Source organism: Sceloporus occidentalis, unplaced genomic scaffold (genome assembly GCF_023333645.1).
Source record: "Sceloporus occidentalis isolate IW3139 unplaced genomic scaffold, rSceOcc1.0.p SCAF_16, whole genome shotgun sequence".
NCBI lineage: Eukaryota > Metazoa > Chordata > Lepidosauria > Squamata > Phrynosomatidae > Sceloporus > Sceloporus occidentalis.
The window spans coordinates 3,727,655-3,748,293 of record NW_028316996.1 but is presented as its reverse complement, the minus strand read 5'-3'; the positions used below and the strand labels follow the sequence as shown (position 1 = coordinate 3,748,293).

The 20,639-nt window shown below is 39.7% G+C and overlaps 1 protein-coding gene across 1 annotated transcript in view; it reads left to right on the top strand.

Moving 5' to 3' along the window:
* The first annotated feature begins 1,537 nt into the window (after positions 1–1,537).
* LOC149302951 (sorting nexin-24-like) overlaps positions 1,538–20,639 on the top strand; it is a 55,582-nt gene continuing 36,480 nt past the window's right edge. The window contains exon 1 of the mRNA XM_089481911.1: positions 1,538–1,597. Coding sequence (XP_089338037.1) covers positions 1,538–1,597 — 60 coding nt within the window. The remainder of the gene's footprint in view (positions 1,598–20,639) is intronic.

Sequence of the window (20,639 nt, the reverse complement as noted above, 5' to 3'; positions counted from 1 at the left end):
CTCATGTCCAGCCACCAGTGGTGGCCTCGGCTCCTCCTCAGCCAGAACCAATGTTGTCTCCAACCCTATGTCTACCTCCTTGTACTCCATTAATTTTGTCTCCTCATCTGTTCCCATCTGACACATCCTGAGTAGGGTATGTCATGTCACTACTCACTGACAGAACTTTACCTTGGATGACTCCATTCTGGCAACATAATATCCATCTGGTCAACTACCTTCAGGCAAGAGTTTGACATGCCCACCTGAAGCCATACTGCCTCTTTCAGTCTCTTCTCTCTCCACTAAGGTTCCCATTCTTTATCCAATTATGCCATTGAATCTTCGACGCTTGGCTGCTGAAGTCTCCTGGAATAATGAGACATTAGTGGCATTCTTCCCTAATGCACTGTTTGACCATCTGAAAAATTTGCTGTCTGACTTGGAGGCCTAGATTGCCTGCATTTGCTGCGTAGACCTTCGGAACCAATGCAAATCGGCACCGCACGTTTGCCGAGGAGAAACCTTTTCACCGCAGAGAGGGACTATGCCTTTATTGTAATGTTACAGAAAGCTTCGCCTGTGTCGGCCCTAATAAGTCTGGAAACTAGAAAGCTTAGGGAGAATTGTGAAAACTAGCCCCAGACCATTATCCCTCCTCCACCAAACTTTACAGCAGGCACTAAACATTCCGGTAGGTAGTATTCACCTGGCATCCACCAAGCTCCGAGTGCCACTCACTGCGAGACCACCCTCTGGTCCAGGAACAGAATGTGGCCACCTAATGTGGGGTTGCGTGACTCACTGTGACAGCAGCAAAGAAAATTGGGGGAAATTGAAGAGATATAGGGACATTATGCGCATGATTTAAACCGCCTCTCCGGCCATAATTTGCTTGCAGCATATAAGTAGTAATTTATAATGTGTGAAGTAGTGAATGTAAACTGGCAATTAATGAAAAAAAAACATACATGTTATGGTTAGACTCAGGGCAGATTTGTCTTTTCTGTTTATACCCCTTTTCTGTATTAATTTTTAGCATAGACAACAGGGATCTAGAAGTTTGCTACCTCGGTTTGGAGGAGAAAAGCCCATTTAGTACCAAGATGCGCTCTTATGTTGTGCGATCTACTCAAGGAACTCCCAACACAAGAGATGAGAACTGGAGTGTAGTTCTGAAAGATATTAGAAAATTCGAGAATCTAGCGAATGTGATTAGCGATCTTTGACCTACAAACAGCGCTCCTCCTGCGGGTTACCGTCCCACATCACACAGCGTCCCATCACTACTGTCACGTGTCTCATACTTCGCTTCATTTGTACATTATTAACGCTCCCCTCACTCTTGCATCGTCAGCCTCCCACTCCATCCAGGCAGGGAGAATCAGATGACGCGTCACGTGACAGCGGCTTCTCCGTACTCAGCGTTTCCCTGGCGCGGTGCCGCTCAATGCTCGTCTGTACACACAGTGACGTCACGGGGAGACATTCCATTGGCCGCCACCCACTATTCCCCCAGTCCCCCCTCCCCGTGCTTCGGTACCGGCGGATCGACGCGATGGAGGTTTATATCCCCTCATTCCGCTACGAGGACAACGATCTGGAAAGGGGGTACACGGTAGGGAAAGGGGCGGGGACGGACGGATTATATGCACACATTCCATAGTAACGCATCTGAACACCCAGGTACATGTATAACACGCTTAATTGTCGGGGAATAAAGCACAGAAATAATGGCATTATTAATACATGGCCGAGAAGCAGACTGTTATGTCATCGGCTTGTCACACCGAATAACACCGTGGCTGCCAACCCCTGAAGTTTAGGATGTCTGCTTCCACCCAGCAGACATGGAGCTTCATTATAATGCTGCTCATCAATCGGCCGGGTGGGGCGAGCTCATTATCCTAATTCTCCTAAACAAACAATATAATAGAATTCATCAGCGACATAAGCAATTTATTTTAAGATCAATGAAAAAAAGAGGACATTTAAGGTCACCTCGCATGTCCCTTATACATGGCTTGCAGAGAAGATGTGATAATACAGAGTAAAGGCAGCTTCTCTTACCCCTGTTACATGCAGCAGGCGGCAGAGATTGCAGCAAATGCCCCCTACACATCAGTGACTCTGACTCACCTTGTGGTGGGCACCTGTGCCCTCCTGCAGACCCCTTTATCTGCCCCTGGCAAGTTCCCCCACACACTAATGCAACAGGGCGCAGGAAGTTTTACTTTACTGCAAGGGTTGTAGATAAATGGAACAGTCTCCCATCAGAAGTGGTAGAGGCTATTAAAGTGAGGGAATTTAAACATGCATGGAATGGGCATAAAGCGATTCTGAATCTAAGACGAGACCAAGTACTGATTAAGAGTCCTTCCATCAGGAAAGATGTGCTGACCGGACGGGCTGAATGGTTCTTCTCTGCTGCCGAAGCCTGTCGCTTCTATATTCCATAGCGCTGATCATAGCCCAATGTGGAATGCGTGTGATGTTCCTTATAACCACCTTCTTAGGTCCCCCCCCATTATTGTCTTGCTAATTCACATGCCGGTGAATATCTCTCCACCTAATGTATCGGTTTGTCTTATTCTGTCGATTCTCGTCTTGTCATATCCCTTGAATCTATGTATTGTAAGAAGCGCTGCGTAAATTGTTGGCACTATATAAATAAAATATAATAATAATAATATCCTTAGAAGTCTTTTTTTTTTTTAGCCCCCATCTGTAATGAATAAAATGGCTCTTTTGTTTTGCTTCACAGTCTGGTATATGATAATATTTATTATTATTATTATTCACGTTGCTCTGATATATAGCAATAGGGTTATTCGTGTTCCCCATTCCCAGATGACTATGCTGTCACTAGCATGACTCCTGGTTTCAGAATTTCAGACACAGCACAATACCAGCTCTGGAACAACTTCTTTCTATGTTTTTAACTTCTTTTTGCTTTAAAGAACTGCTCCTACCCAGTTGTCGGTAAGGCCCTTACAAAAAATTACTGCAGTTTTTCTGAAGTAATACTGCAGTTTTTTGGACATGAAAAAAGTGCAATACTGCAGTATTACTGCACATTTACTGCACTTGTACTTCACTGTACTGCAGTATTACTGCACATTCCGTGCACTTTTTTTTTTATACTGCAAACCTACAGTTGTACTTCAATGTACTGCAGCTTTATTGCATTTGTACTTCCGTACAAAAATAACTGCAGTAAAACTGCAGTACAGTGAAGTACAAATGCAGTAAAACTGCAGTAAATGTGCAGTAATACTGCAGTAAAAGTGCAGTATTGCAGTTTTTTCATGTCCAAAAAACTGCAGTATTACTTCAGAAAAACTGCAGTAATTTTTTCGTAAGGGGACATTTAATGCTGTACCCCAAAAAACACTCGTAAATCATTATCAGGGTTTAGGTTTGAATGAAGAAGGCAATGGTTGGTTGACTGGAGGTGGAAGTTAATGGCAGTTAATGTTATTTATTCAGAGGAAGGGCTTGTCAGTTGTGGGGTACCTCAGGGATCAGTACTTTTTAATATTTTTATTAGTAATATTACAGAAGGTCTTAATGGCATGGTATGTCTTTTGGCTGATGATAGATAGGTCGGCAACAGGGTAGATACTTGTGATGGAATAAGTCAAGTGATTTAAGGAAGCTAGAAGAGTGCGGCAGCTGCAGTTTAATGTTGATAAATGTAAAACGACGCACTTGGGACAAAAATCCCAAGGTAGAATATAGCATTGGTGGCACTGGTCTGTCAATAACAACGGAAGAGAGGAATTAGGAGTAATTATGAGATATAGATGTAGTGGAAAAAAGTTCTTGTTTACTTGGAGGGCGGTAGATAAGTGGAACAGACTCCAAAACAGAAGTGGTAGAGATTAAATCAATGATGGAATTTAAACATGCACGTAATGTTTATCCTGAATCTAAGATGAGGCCGATGACTGATAAATCAGAATAAATGGGACGATTGTTTTTCCATGTAATGCAACTGGTGTTGGGTTAATTGCCAAGTATTTCTGCACAATGCTCATTGTGTTTCCATGGATTGCGTATTTGCATCTATTGTACATTTTATCACAAGCAAATCAGTGATTGTATTCTTTAGTTATTGGAGTTAAAAAATGTAAAGAAACCAGAAATCTTATCGGGTTCTATGTAATTTACAAACCTTATGGCTTTTAGGCATGGGTGCCTTTCCAGCTGGTATGAAAAAGCCAACCTTGCAACCCCATCCAGCATTAGATCTTTCTCTGCATCATTGGGAACCGAAAGATGTTCTTGCATGCCTTTATGTTCTAAATATATTTTAGGGCTTTGCACCATTACAATGAAATCTCACATGTCCATTTAAAGATCGCTGGTGAGACCTTTTTTAAGACTACCCTATATGGAGAACATTGCTTAAATAATTGGACATTCAAATATGTCAGCGGTTAAATTAACTCCAAGATGAGTGCCAGAAATAGAGAGCATGATTTAAATTTGAAGGAGGCAAGATTGAGAGCTTATGTGAAAAATTAAGCTTTATAAAAAGGGTAGTAAATACCTGGAGTAGACTTTGGGTGGAAGCAGTACAGACAGACACACACAGTATAGCAATTCATGTAAGCTTGGAGTGTGCATAAAGCTATCCTAGAAAAATATTGAAGGGACAATCCATCCTATGCATCAAATGTCTGTTTTGCAACTGCATGGGGGGATTTTGCTGCTAGGATGTACCTGTGGGTCATCAATTTGTTGCAGCCGCAGGGACATCTCCCTGCTGCTACAGGGCAGCATTGCTGGCTTCCTGACGACCATTCATATGTAATGGGGTTCAGCATTAGCGCTGGTACACTGTTATATAAGGAATGCCTGAGCATGTAATCAGGCATTCCCTCCCAGTAGGTGTCAATGCTGATACCCATCAGAAATTCACTGGAGGACAGGAGAGACCCAGATGGAATCTCTGATTGCTTCCCTTCTTGTTGATCCCAACTCTTGCTGTTAGCAATGTAGGGCTATATAGCCCTGCTTGCTGACCACAGTCTGATCAGCACAGACAGATCAGAGGGAAGAGAGGGAGAAAAGTTTTGTTCTTTCTAAAAAAAAATCACTAATAATTAATTTTTATGTATTTCTATTATTTTAAAAAGAAGGGCCTACATGTCCTGAACAAAAAGATTTATAAATTGTGTGGGTTCGTCAAATCATTGTTAACAAACATATGGCAAAAATGACAAAAAAACCTCTGTGCTTTAGGGTATGGAACCCCCAGTCTTGAAAGGATTAATATAATAGAAGATGTTATCGCAATAAGCGCCTAATTTAATTGGACTCTCTGACCATAATATGAACTTTAGTGCATACGATGGGCGAATGTCCCCGTTAAATTAACGTTTTTCACTGTGCATTTGCTCTTTTTCCCTGCTCCTTGGCTTAAAGGGGATGCATTTGTTGGAACACATGATCTCCGCTACTAGTCAACACTGGCTTGCGGAAGAGTTCAAGGAGACAAGACATTTCCACCATTTGTAATGGGAGCGCTTTCCTCTCATTGATGGGCTGCTTCAGCCATCAGCCACAGCCGCTTCTTAAGGGGAGTGTAGTTAGCGATGGTGAAGTGCAGCTCTGGATCTGCATCATTTCAATATAGTACGTGATTATCATTTATTTAGAGAAAAAAATGTCTAGGCCCTCCCTCTAGACCACCAGGACGTTCTCTTCTACTTATGTTTTTTGGTGGCAAAGATGGTGCAGACAAGCCATATGGCGGCAACGTCAAGCACGTTTAGCGCAAAGATGTGGCACGGAGGCCGTTTGGGGGAAAAGATGTCATCAAAGCGTCGCGTGAGACTACCAGTGAGGGCTAGGGTGACCACATTTTATTTCTGCTATTGTCTCAGACAATTAACCCCCTCCATTACCAGACATGAGCAGTCTCAGACAATTAACCCCTTCCATTACCAGACATGAGCAGTCTCAGACAATTAACCCCTTCCATTACCAGACATGAGCAGTCTCAGACAATTAACCACTTCCATATCCAGACATGAGCAGTCTCAGACAATTATAACCCCCTCCATTACCAGACATGAGCAGTCTCAGACAACAACAGTCACATACATACACAGTGAGTTTCTTACCTGATGCTGGCTGCAGCTTACGCTGACCTCTGAGTGGAAGAACTCAAATCAGGAGAGGCTTCTGGACTCTCATCCAATCCCCCCTCCCCATACCTGCCGTTTATTTATATGCACACATAAAGAATGTATATAAAAGTAATTGAATATGACTTTATTATGTATTCTTCATTAAACTGTCCCTTTATAAGCTTTTCCTATTGTTTCATGGTTTATTTGGATATTATATTGTGGCTGAAATGTTGTTGAAAACGGTGCTGTCAGCCAAAGCTACATGTTGTTGGAAGGTAATTAGCCCCTACTAAGTATCATTTTCTTGCAGTATACAAACAGACGTTTACTAGATGTTTATGCAAATGAGTGTATATATTTTACAAGTGCTAATTATAATGTCTGAAGTAGTGAGTGTAAACTGGCAATTAAGGGGAAAACATACATGTTATGGTTAGACTCTCAGGGCAGATTTGTCTTTTCTGTCAATACCCTTTTTATGTATTTATTTTTAGCATAAACAACAAGGATCTAGACAATTACTGAAATGGCTACCTAGGTTTGGAGGAGAAAAGGCCATTTAGGACACCATTGCTAAAAATAGACAGTTTTAGATTTCTTGCCTCGTGCATGATTTAGGGTCCATACAAATATACAATACGAATTTTCGTTAGTAACATGTTAATTTTTATTTTTCTATTATTGGTAGAATTACATGTTAAATCTTAGTAATTTAAACTAACATCTTTCTGACTGGACCGCATACTTATATCTACTTTATTTTATGTTCTTCTTTCAATCCAAATAGGGTGCATTAACCACATTTTCAGCCAATCTTTTGTTTATTAGCCAAAATTATGACAAAAGAGGATTATGCCTGTTTAGACACATTCTTCATACTTCATTCCGGCATGAAAGTGGGTAGAAGGTATATGATGTGCCTCTTTTCTAGATGCTCAGAATGTTCTCTGAATTTGTATCACAGTGTTCTCGAACACAATAAGAACACAATATTGCATATATAAACATTAACCCCTTAAGCACAATGGGCGGTCCCTAAACCGATGCATTTTGAACCTGTACATGTACGGGCTTTGTCATTAAGGGATTAAAGTTTACAAATTGTGTTCTTTTTCTGTGTGCCTTGTTAAATTACATAAATAACTAAAAACTAGTCACAAAGTTACAATTAATGTCTCAGTAAAACCCAACTCACTGATCACGCATTAACCACAACAGCTAAGGTAATGTTTCCCTTTTTGGCCATTTGAATTGTCGGGAGATATCCTGTAAGAACAAATCTGGGAATTAGTGTCCCCCTATAAAAGCAGTTATTAAGTGAATTTACATAAGATGAGTTTATCCGCTTAAATGGTTAAGGTGAAGTCTGTCTCTCTAGCCGTGCCACTTGGCATTACATTATTGCAGAATGTGTAACGTTCGAGTCCATTAGAGAATGAGGGTTCTCGGAGGAACGAGAGAAAATAGATGAGAAGCTTCTGATTCACCTGCCCTGACAGGTGGAAAATCAGTAACACTTGTTTAGGGGACAAGGGTAATGTCTCGAAAAGAATTCAACAATGGTTAAAACATCCGTTTGTTCACTTGGAAGACAGGCATGCTCTGGCCGATGTTTATAGTTCCTTATGCTGTTTTTGGCATAAGAAAGATTATTTTGTTTTTAGCTGAACAGCTTGTAGAGGCCTGTAGTATGTTAGGAATGTGCGCACGTATGTTTATGATAAAGGCAAAGTGTGTGCGCATTGTTGGGTGCACACCCTGAATTACGACTAGACAGGCATTTCTGCATGTGGCTGCGCGTGTATTCTGTGTTCGGCTATCTGCTCAAGGAAGTCCAGCGCTAAAAGGAAACCGTACAGGACGGCCAAGGTGGGGCACAAGGTAGAACACTGCTCGCTACGCGGTATTTCGGCCCTCCCCCATACCTTACATATATACATACTAGCAGCCACAAGGATATTTAGTTGAACAGAGATGTAACATAATGGGGCTTGGGTGTGTTTCCACGTGACCTTTGTGATGTTAACATCTTGACCATTGAACATGTTTAATAAGTGCAAATAGCAACAGTTTAATAGCAACTCTTAAAGACAATGACCATTGGGGATAATTCAACCTCAAAGCGATGCACATGATTGCTGGTTATCATTTAAATATTCCCCATGTGTCAATACCAGAAAGCCATTCTGTATGTGGACTGAGATACAATACAGCATAAATTACCTTAGGGTTTGATTTCTGATGACCCAGCAAGTCAAGGGGCTACCCATTTATCACACGGAGGTCACACAAGCCGTATACTAATCACTTATTGACCTTCTAATTGCATTAACTATGCTCTTGTCGACAATTTCTACATATGTGATTATTGGCTATTATGTTATTATTCACTTGCATTTGAACATCAATGTATAATATTAGAAATGGTCCTGGGCAGCTGTTAGAGGCAACTTTGTGTCCAATAAATAAATTGCCTCAGTAACATTTGTAAATTTAAAATGCGTAAGTATTACTTTTTCTTATATCAATGTTGAATCTCAATTCCCAAATGTGTTTTGGAGTGCCCAGGGCATATGCCATTGGCCTTTAGAGGTATCTTCTTTGGATGGAATAGAGAGGAAACAAGAGACAGATATCTGTGCCAAAAGAACTCTTTTGTGTAGTCTATCACTTGAGTCTCTGAGTCTTGCTCTGGGTCTAGGCCTAAACACACCTCAGCTAAAGTCCTATATCACTGAAAGTGGCAGGACATTTATTTGAAGCATGAGTACAGGTTAAATGTTGGCTTGTGAGAAATGTGTCATGAGTGGTAAATCTAAAATACTGGCCTTCCATTAGGAGGGTATTGATAGTACTGCTGTATGGTGTCTGGGCTCTTTAAGTGTAAAATAACTGTCTACTAATTCATAGTTGTTGATGTCCAGGTCTCAAGGTCAGAAACAGACCAGGAACTCTGCATATTCCTTTTAAAAATGAGCAATTGAATCAATTTGTATCTTGGTGATTGAGTTGCCTGTACCAACAAGCTGGGATATCCACAGAACTTGCCTTTTTGCTGGCCAAGGAGTCCTTGTTTGACATCACTGCCCTAACTCACCCAGACCCTTGATATTGAGTGCAAGAGGCTTATGGTGAGAATGGACTTGTTTCTAACACATAGTGTGTCTTTCACAAGTCTTCCCACAGGCATCAATATAAGGAAGCGTTGACTGCCATGTTAACCAGGAGCAGGTTGTAATGTTCTGTTCAGGTATTTTTATTTTCTTGCTGCTAATTCTGTGAGCTTAAAGTTTTATGGTTTTGTTTGTACAGGTATGTGCAGGGATCCGAAGCCCTCTGCTGGGGCAGATTGCCTATTGGATTATCATACTAACGCTTAATGTGCTGGTTGGGGAGATCAGAGATGTCCCTTGTAACCTAGAGGTCTAGACGACACAGCCTCCATAGTAACCTTACTTGGTGCTGGTCATCCTTTTTGAGCCAGTGTTGGGGTATTACATCATACCCCTGTGCTTAATAGAGATGACGGTGGTTGAGGAATAAGCCATTTTGGCTTTGCCCAACCAAAGTACACCACTGTATGTAGTTCCAAATAAAAACACGTTAAAATAGCAGCCTTGCTGGCTTTAAAAAAGTCATTTTACTCGGTGTAGACACATTTGTGGAGTGAAGAAGATTAATGGTGAAAATGGAAGCAAATATAGCTAGCAGCATTGGGGAAAACACTAATAGAAGATTAAACAAAGCAAAGTGGATGTTCAGGATTGCTGATCACTAGCGTAGCTTGTGTCGGTGCTCAGTAACTGCCATTGGCAACGTGTCTGCAAAAAACTAGTCCAAACGCAAGGTCAACCATAGAAGTGGAGACGAGCAGAATGTGTCAATAGCTGTCCTCAGTCTACTTGCTTAATCACAAACATTAACATGTCTTCTTGTTAGTTTGAATTAGAGGAGATCTTGACCCTCTGACCCGTGTGTCAACAGAGAAGAATTTGTCTCCACAAATAGCACTGGTCATCTGTTTAACATGCAGTTTTCTTCTAATGAGCAGCCCAAGGATACAGGACGCATGTATGGATTCAAGTCGAAAACTATTAATACAGTTGCTCCAATACTGATTTTTGATTGTGAGTTTTTATAAAATTTTGTTTCAGCTCTGCGATGCTTCTGATCAGGGTACAATTCTGTTATGATATTTATCTTCCACCTTACTTTTAGATGGTAAGGGTATGATGTCAAAGCTGCATATTACAAATTGGCTTCCCTGCCAGTCTCGCTAAAGAAGAATGCATATTAAGGTACTTTAATATGTATTCTAAAAAATTAAATCACTTGCCTTAAGTAGAAACTAGAAACTTAAAGGTGCTTCTCCATCTACTCTGCTGAATTTAACATGTAGAAAAAAACATCATTCGAGATATCTTTCCTATTAATATAAAATGCCAAAAACTTTACAGAAACCAAGTTTTCTTGTAAATATTACTGCCTGGCTCCTAAATTCATCCCTAGTATTATGAAATAGAACAGGAGATGTGTGTTAAGCATAGAGTAAATGTAATTATTACAAAAAATCAGAATGCTATATTCTATGAAGCATATCCTTAATCGCTTAATGAGAATCCTTGTGGTGGTGTCAGCCTCACCTTGCAGAGACAGTTGTACATGGGCCAGATGGCCAATACCCTTATGTCCAGTCTCTAGCATCTCTTGTTTGGGTACGTGAGAGAGGAAGACAGTCTCTGCAGACACTGGAATTAGAGAGGGTCAGCGCATGAGGGTGATCTGTGCCGAGACACCCTGCTACAGATCCAGCATATAGACAGTGATTGATGTTGTGTTGAGTAATGTATACCTTTTCCTTCCCAGCTGACCACCAAATCAGCAGTAGCCACTAGGTTAAATTTTAAAGTATGTTTGCCTGTCTCTAGAAACACAGACTCTGACAGCAGATAAGAACCATTTGGACCATCCCGTCTGTCATTTTCTATTGGATTAGCCCTTCTACCTAAATTAGAATACTAAGGTTATTTTTCCTAATGTTCTACGAGGTTGATAAGAGCTGTAATCTATTTATCTAAACTCTTACACATACAGCCACGGGATACCTTTTTACTTATATTAGCAGGTGATGTTTTTCTTCTGTCCGACGAAAAATTTTATGTCTCGTTTTTCAAATGTGCTTTTACAGTAATTCAAAGCTTGCAGAACCTGAATAGAACAGATGAACAGGAGCTTGCCCTTATAATTTTTCAATCATAAAGACCATTGGGCTCAGCTCCTAGTCACCCACCTCTCCATTTTCTCAGTACGCACAATGAACTATACCTGATAAAATATATATGTATGTTTTGACGGCGGGGCCTACTTTTTATTAATGATATCAGCAAAAGAGCAATGTTATGTTGTGGTTGTGGTCAAAATAGAACCGACCCTTCTTGTACGCAAGTGCCCAAAGCCTGCAGATAAGAGGTAGAACATAATAAAGTAAAATGGAAAGAGTGCACTGTAATTATTTGTGGCTTGTCAAGTAAAGCCCTTTGGAGCCCCCAGTGATTCAGATCTGGGAACTCTGCACAATTGTGGAAACGAACCTCAGCCGACATCGCAGGAATCTAACCTAGATCCTCAGACACCGCTGAAATTGCTTCAGTTTGTCATGCATTGAGCACACCACCTCTACACAATATAATTTACTTGCAAATGGGCTTGGCTTGTGAACCTTTTGGTATCTCACTCCCGGCCTGTAATTTGTCATGTTCCTGGCATTATCAGTGTACAGTTATTTTAATACAGTCTGATTGTTTGCGGAAGCGGAGAATGTCAACCATTCAGATCTAGTGGAAGGTAGCAGAAGACTTTGGCTTGCTAGTGACTAGAGCTCTGAAGATTTTCAGGTGAACCCTGGCTGTTAAATATTTTAAATTAGTTTATGATAATAAAAAGTAACAATACCAGATGTCTCTATTCTTTTGTGAGAGGAGACTCCGTGCGGAAAGTTGATTCCATATATGTATCCAAGGCAGCGAGCTAAGGATTTTCTAGACTTGTTCAGAGTAGTCACAGAGTAATTAGAAGGAAATGTAAACTACTTTCATAAAATGCCACAGGGTAAGGGACACTTGAAGGGGAAAAATATTCTCATGTATAAATATGTGGGTACATACATACGTATAGTCCTCATAATTAATCAGTTTGGGATATATATTTACTTGTGTCTTGCCATAACTGTGTGGGAGGCCAGGAAGTGCCGTTGTAATTATTGGAGATCATGGACAGGTTGGGGAGATATCCACAGACCTTCCCAGGGAGCTGTAGAATAGATGGAAGTGTGTGCTGCAACAATACAGCTCCCACGTGGCCACCTTACAATGCTCTGCAGATGAACACTGAATGGTGGCTCTTCATATATGGCCGGTGGGTGACCATGTCTCTGGCTCTGTTCATTTATGACTCCGGGCCTGGCCCATCGCACATGTTTTTCCCTTCCATCTTTAGTCATGCCCCTCAATGCAGGTGTCCCCATGTGGACACCTTTAATTCATGTTTGGCTATGCCATGTAGTTGAGGTGTGTGAGGGAGGAGAAGCTCTATGGCATAGGTAACACACATTGCTCTATTCATTGCTTCCTAATGATGTTATACTTATTAATGGCCCTGGCCACCAATGCAACAAGAAGGCAATGGAGTGGGAGAAGCTTCTATTTTATGTAGTCACTCAGAGGCAAGATGTCCATGATATTCGCATGGTGGCCAGGTCATAGGGATGGAAGGCAGCTCTCCATAGTGTTGCACATAGAACATTTTAAAGTGGAGGGGCACATTTCTGAAAAAAGTAAAACCTAAAAGTAAAAGAAGTTACTGTCATGTCAAATGGTATAGGCTCCAAAGCTGTAAATACAGAGTTTTTAGTCAAAGTGGGCCAGCATAGAAAAAGAGATCTCTCATAAGCTGTTGGGACCTCAGGTTTCTTCCTCAGATATAAACGAAGCTACGTATATGGCAGACCTGAAACTACATGTAAAGTAGTCAGCAGAACTTTTGGCTTTGTAGTATTGTGAAAATTACTTTGTGTTTAGACATCCATCTCAGAGCTGGTTTACACAGCTTTTCATTTCTAGAAAAACTTCTAGTTGCAAGTTAAATTAAAACTTTGTAGGGATTAAAGGTGGATCTGATAAAGTCGATGAACCCAAATAAAGTAATTTAGCCAAATAACATTATTTCTGTGGGTTTCTAAAACACATATAATAAAGTAAGAACTAGAGCACAATCTGTTGAAAACATGAGTGACTTCTCTCATGGTTTTATTTATTTGTGCTCAAACACATAAAGTGTGTTATTTAATCCCTTGAGAAATGTTGATACTTGTGATCTTCAGAGAATTAAAACAATGAATGCATAGGCTTGTTCACCATTGCCATTGAGTATGGATATACTTCCATAGTCTTGCTATTTTAGAAGTATTTTTTAAAGGAAAACTCCAGTATCCCATGCAGCCTCATCAACAAATAATGCATTCTGTTCTTCCCTCTCCTGCCTTTCACCACTCCAATCCACCCTCAACACAGCAGCTAGATTAATCTTTCTTTAATCTATCTCCGTCACCGTTCCTCATGTGCTGCTCCACTGTTTCAATCGCTCCATTGGCTCCCCATACCCTCCAAAATCCAATTCAAACTTCTGACCCTAACCTACAGAGCCCTTAACAACTCTGCACCCCCTATATCGCTACCCTTCTATCCAAATACAGCCCTAATCACCCTCTTTGTTCCACTCACGGCCAGCATCTCTCTCCTGACATCATTACCTCGACCCACTCACATATTCAAGATTTCACCCGTGCTGTATCCCGTCTCTAGAATTCCCTTCCTTGTTCCGTCGGACTTTCTCCCTCATATGAGACAAAAGCTCTCTGAAAACCTGCTTTTTCTGGGAAGCGTACAACCTTCCACCCTAACAGTCTCAGACATCATCCTAGTCAAGCCATCTGACAGACCAATAACGTCTACAGATCATCTTGACTCGATTGACTCATCCTTTCCTACTGTATCGTATCCCTCTTGTTTTGTCCTTGCGTGAACTGAGGGCAGTATGGTGGTGCTTCCTGTGACGTCCTCTCCCCTGATCACACGATTGGGATAGGAGATTACTGCAAGCACCGCCATATTTCCCTCAGTTGGCGCTTTCGATTACGTCCCCTTTCCCGATTGGAGCATCGTGGAGGACGTCACTGCGGCATTGCTATTTTAGCGGGAGTTGCCAGGTTATTTCCACAGAGATGCAGACGAAAAAAGAAGATTGAAGAGAGGGGAGAAGAAGAAAATGCAAAAGTGGTCATCAGAGAAGGTAGGAAAACAGAGAGTTAGTGAATGTGGACCCACGAATGTTGAACGAAAATTCATTTTTTTGCTTTGTTTTGGTCTGATTTGTGTGTGTGTCTGGCCTCGTTTTGGGGACTTCATAGGAATCGTCGAATTTATAAATTAAATAAAAAATAGCTTAAAACCTGTAAGCATATTGGTGTTAAGAGCCTTTTAATGGAATATTTTTTTTCCTGTTTTATTTTGTTCTATTGGGTTTATTTATTAAACGTTGAGTGGAGTTTGCAGGAGATTCACTCTGTATAACACACAAAGGGCTGTCCATGGTAAATTTCTCCTGCAAGAAGGGCTGAACTTGCCTTGCAAAATGAGTTGACAAGAAATCACACTGATTTAACTAAGCTTTATACAGGGCCATCCAGGCTATTCTGAAGCTGTTTGTGTTTGGCCCTTTAGAACACAAAGTTAACAAAGATTGCTCCACCTAAATTCACTAAGTTAATAAGTCTCTCACTCTTGTAGGAAAAATGCAAACTTAAAAAAAAAATAAAAAAAAAATACAAGGTGCGTTGGTGTCGGTGTGGATATTTATAGTGCTGGAGTCAGTGTGTGTGTATACTTTAGTGTCAGAGTCAGTGTGTATGTGTCCATAGTGTTAGAGTGTGTAATTTTATATAAGTAAAGTGTTAGCCAGAGTGTGTGTTGCTAGCGTGTATGGTGTTATATAGCATTAGCATGAGTGTGTGTATTAGTGTATGGTGTTAGTATGTGTATACCATATAATTAGAACTTTAAATGGAGATGAAACTGCAACTCTTGCTAGCTACCTTTTTTCTAAATATTATAGAAAGTTAATATGGAATCCATTAAAATATAGCTTTATTATATTGAACTCTAATAGAAACACTGAAAGCCAATAGAATCGTGTGATTTGCTATAAATAGTTGCAGTAACTCATTTTTACTTCCAAAAATTGCTCTAATAGTTGGCTCTCTTGCATTTCACGGGCATTGCTGCTACAGTATTTTTTCCAGCAGACATTATATTCCAATTGACACATCTGATCATTGCATAATTTTTCTCACCTGACTTCCTTAATTGATTGTCTGGATGATATGTTTGAGCCTCCAGCGCAGCTTCCCAGAATTCTGCTGACACCAATTGATTAGCGAGTAGGTGTTAATGCTAGTGATTTCATTCAAAGAACATTTAAAATGCGTCGGTAATCTGTTGCTAAAATCTGTCAGATTTGTGGGTTTTTTGCTATTTTGTACATGTTGTCTCGAACAAGCAATTCTCCCAGGGATCCCTGCAAACCCTTTTCATGGTTGAAGTCATGCAGAGGATAAGCAGCAGCTCTCAATCAAGTGATAGGGATTCTTTAATATTTCATCTCTGTTTTTGCTCCTGTGTAGAATTCACCTCGGTAAAACGATCCAGTCCGCGTAGGTTAGCTCTTTTTTTTCTTTGGATGACTTAAATGTTGGCAGTCAAGCGACCAGAAGGCACCCTGAAGCTAGACCAGTCTGCTAATTCCACTTACGCTCTTTCCCCTTTGAAAAGGGATTGCAAGCTATTGTAGCATACATGGGAGACCATGCTTAAAATGGGCACACGCTATATTTGCTTACATTGTGAACAATAATTTTTCCAGGTCTCTATAGATGTTATATTGAAAGACGATGAATATATACTGATGGTGCCAGATATATATGCATTTTAATTGCAATTAAAGGTACTTTTCCACCTATTCTGCCAGGTGCTATCACTTTAATAACTAAATGCAGCAATCCTAGGATTGTTGAATAACTTTCCAAAAATAGTTATTAAATCATGTAAAATTTTGCCTCATTCAATAATTTTGGCCAGGAGTGCTTTATTGCTATATAACTGGCAGGCTGCTTTCACATAAACTGAAAAATTGTTTGCATAATCCCCCCATGAAGCCTTTATGGAGGATGTCCATGAATTTGTACTCAGGAATTATCTCATACTCAGTGTTTTCCCTTTATGACCAATGCGCTCTTAATTTAATTAACATTCTGTTTGAAATACTAATGGGAAAAGCTTTATTAAGCTCCACCATATATGGTTTTATAAAGCTAATCATGCAAGGTCTTCAGGAATCATATTATACTTTTGATATTGGACTTCATTTAAGGACGCACCAGTAGATGTCACTGTTGGCACTGACCTTAAACCCTGATAGAAGTCTACAAGTTGATCATTTGTATGTATAGTAGATATATGTGGCAAAATTACAGTTAAAACTATTGTAAAGAGTGTAATAAACACATTTAGAAATACATATAAAACTCACCAACCAATAACAAGAACATTGTGTTATGTATGAAAATGTATGCCTTGTTGCGGGGACATCTGGCCAAAGTCACATAGGGGTATAGGAAAAGTGTATAGAACTGCTTAGGCTTGGGGGACATTAAGCAGATGGAGAGCTGCGGGATATACTTTACTGAAATAGATAGCTGTTGATTGTACAGTATATGTCTCTGCAATTTATTTTCACACTGACATTAGCACTATTTTTTTCAATTGGGCCTCCTTGTGTCTGGGCAAAATTCATAATAGTTTAAAAATATATGTTTAAATGCTGGTAAAACAGACTAACTCTTTGGTATGCAACCAGGATCATATTATATCGAATTATATAGAATTATCAGATTTCACAAACCTTATTATTTTAACTGAAGCTTTAAAACCAACTCAATAAATGGGGAATCCCAGATCAGTATTGGAAATGTATGATGTTCTGCATTGTTTCATAGTCTGGTCCTAAGAATCCCTATAATAAACTTTGCAGGCTATGTGTAAATAATTATATTAGTGCAAAATGGAAGCCAATGGAAGTCTATTGTTGAATGCTTCACATTTACTAGTTTTCACCAGAACTTTTTTCACACATAACACATTATCTGTTTTTAAGTTCCCGCATTGAAACTTTTGTGTTCTGCTAGTCACAAGCAGATCGTACCTATACACAACAGCTGTGCCTCCAGAAGCTCCTTATCCTTACCAGCTGTTTCCATTTAAAAAGTAAAACGTGTGAAGATCAGTGTTTTTCAGTTGACTTTCACTGGAATGGCCATGAAAAAGTTTGATGTAGGCAGTCTGTCGGCAATGATGTATTCATAGTGCTACAGGCATGCTTGGAGCAGCGAGCCAGGATCTCCCCAGTTGATGTATCCTTGTCATAAACATTCAGTCTGATCTCTTCTGAAGAGATGTGGTCTTTTGACAAGTCATTTGGTGCATCAAAAAGTCTACACTGTCCCTTTGAATAAAGACTGTCTGAACTCAAACAGAAATTACCCAACTACAAAAAAGGAATTTAACTTCATGCTTTGAAGCCATGGGTTTTTCCTATATACAGGAGCGCATGATATTGGCTTTATCCTCTCAACTGCCTGGCTACTTTAGGCTTTACTTTAGATTATCTCCCCATATCTGCTGCCCGTACAGAATTAAAAAAAATAAAGCAATATTGATAACAAATTTTTAAATCACATTTTACTTTTAAGCTTTGTATGCGATGCATAAAGTATCTAATTATATCTAGTTGGCTTTTGATCTATACATATTCTTGATACTTGGTTAGCCAGGTGTATAAAGACTGACTGTCCTTTTTGCGTGGTGCTTAAAGGGTTAGTAGAAGGTATATTTCAGTTATAAGCCACTTTGTGTCTAGAGTTTCTGTTGCATGGTATCAGAATATGCTTGTATGTGTGAAACAATTCATGTGGTTGAGTTAAAAGTGGTCTGGGTTTTCAGAGCTGCTTTATGCAAGGTGGATATATGTATATTAATATAGTTAAGTTTTTTGTCATACTTTTGTACAGGGATATAAAAATAAGGTGTTCTATAAGAATATAAAAACCACAGCATGACATTAATAAACACTTTGCCATATGCTCTTCTGAAATTAGAAGAACAATTCATTAAACTGGTATTTGTGGACTGGTCAGGATTAAGATCTCAAAGTCCCTTTCTATATGCCCCTGGACACTTCTCTTAGTAGTTTGCAAGTTTTCATGAGAAAATCAGTTGCTCGATAATTGATCCTGGGGCAGGTAAATTGTCTCCATCCCTTGATAGACAAACCGTCCAAGGATGTCCGTACGATGTGATAAGTGCTAGTGGCGTGAACTAATGAAGTTGTATACTAGTTAACACTTGAGTATAGGCATGCTAAATGCCTTCACCTAAGTGCACCTGCAGTCTTACCAAACAACCTCATCTATCCCTTCAAATGATTTCGCAATGATCAATAAGCAGTTTTATGTGGCCTTTCACAACTGTCAAGTACCATTGAATGATGTAAACAAACGTCACAATCTAGAAACTTGATTGCTTGCCAAGGCTGTCACCTGGGTCTGCCGGCGAACTGACTGACTACTGATATTGTCTCAGTAATTTCCTTGACATGATGGCAGAAAACAGCATGAATGAAGAATGTTATTTCTCTTACCCTTCAAAACAACACTTGCTTTGTTGACCGCTACTTTCTGTAAATCACTCTTATGAAGGCTTCATTCTGAGCGTTAGAATGTAGGTTATGATGTAGTTATGCTCAATGAGATAATTCTTAGCATGAGCAAGTAAAAGGAGTCTGTATTAAGATATGTAAAATTCATGTAAAAAAAACATTGTTTCTGGACTGTAAAATACAATAATTATTTTTAATTATTGAGTTGCTGCCTATTTAGCTAATTTTTTCTTTTTTAGCCTCACAAGCAAATCTATAAGACTAATTTTGAGGACACATGGGGCAGAGGGTAGGAATAAGTGGCTTGACTTTGAATGTAGCAAAAAAAACTTAAAATAATTAACATTGAGTTACCAGATTATTCATTATTTGCGCTTCTTGTTAACAAAATATTAGTTTTAATGTTACCCACACTCAGGCACTTTAATGTATATGATAGCTCAGTGTACCCTATATTTTTTTCCACCCTTGCAAATGCATGGGAGGGGTTCCTCAGCAACCCCATGCATTTGCCCTTGGCTTGAAGGATATGCATTTGACTAAACACATCTTGTACTTGCCAACGTTCACATTGTTTATACTTTTTATACTGTGCTAGCTATTGATTTTAACAAGAAAGTACGTTGAGGTGTATTCTTTGTTGGTGGGGCTGCGTGATGGTGGGCCATCATGAATAATACCAATGTTATATGGCTTACTGGGCTCGAATTCTGGTTGACTCATCATTTACCATATACCCCAGCTTAGTATGTTGATTTATGTGGATTCTTTAATTCCCTTAATGCATAGTTTCAAAAATAATGGAGAAATAAAAATGCATTCTGTCCCTGGTTTTGAAGAGCTTGACTTTTTGGTTACATTCCTGTGTGAACAGCAGGTCAGGTTATGAGTTACGGAGGTGATACTTATTACCACTTCGTAAGATTGTTTGTGAAATGGTCACTGATAACAAAACCATTATAACACCTCTCACCAACCACTATGTAAAGTATTTTTCCATAAACAGTAAGCAATACAATACAGGACCATGCTCATCTTGTAGGTGAAGCTCACAGGGATTGCCCCCTCATTAAGCATAGTTAAGTCAACAAGCTGAAGTGTTTCAACTTGCGCACAAAACAACCAGTTTTGGCCTAAACCATGACATCTGGGTGGGCACATTACCATTTCCGGGGATAGATCACCCTGTTGAAGGATCTGTCCACAATGGTGCAGATGCTGCTGCTTAATGGGCTGGTTGGGAAGGTTGGATCTTTTTGTAACGACCCCATTTATACTACTGATGTCTGGGCCTAGCCAGCACAGCCTCCGCTGTATCTCTTTTAGCGTGCATTCTTCTGAGGCAACACATCATCTATCAGAAGGACACAAGGTGGAAGAAAAAAGCATCTTGGAGCCAGGTGCAGGGGGTTGCACTAGGTCATCCCTAGGACAGGGACTCCATAAATATAGTACTTCTTGCAAACTTGTGCTTTTGTGAATAAATCCCAATATCTCTTGTAGTAACTCTACACACCATTTTCCACATTTTTTACTTTTTTGATTATATCTCCCACTTCATCAGGCATAGATAGCATCTGTACTGTGTACAGGCATTTATAAATCACATAAAGTAGTAAACTATATATAACATTTCAAGAAAAAATAGCATACACTCGAAGGTAGATTAAATGACTTAGTTATGCACAAAAT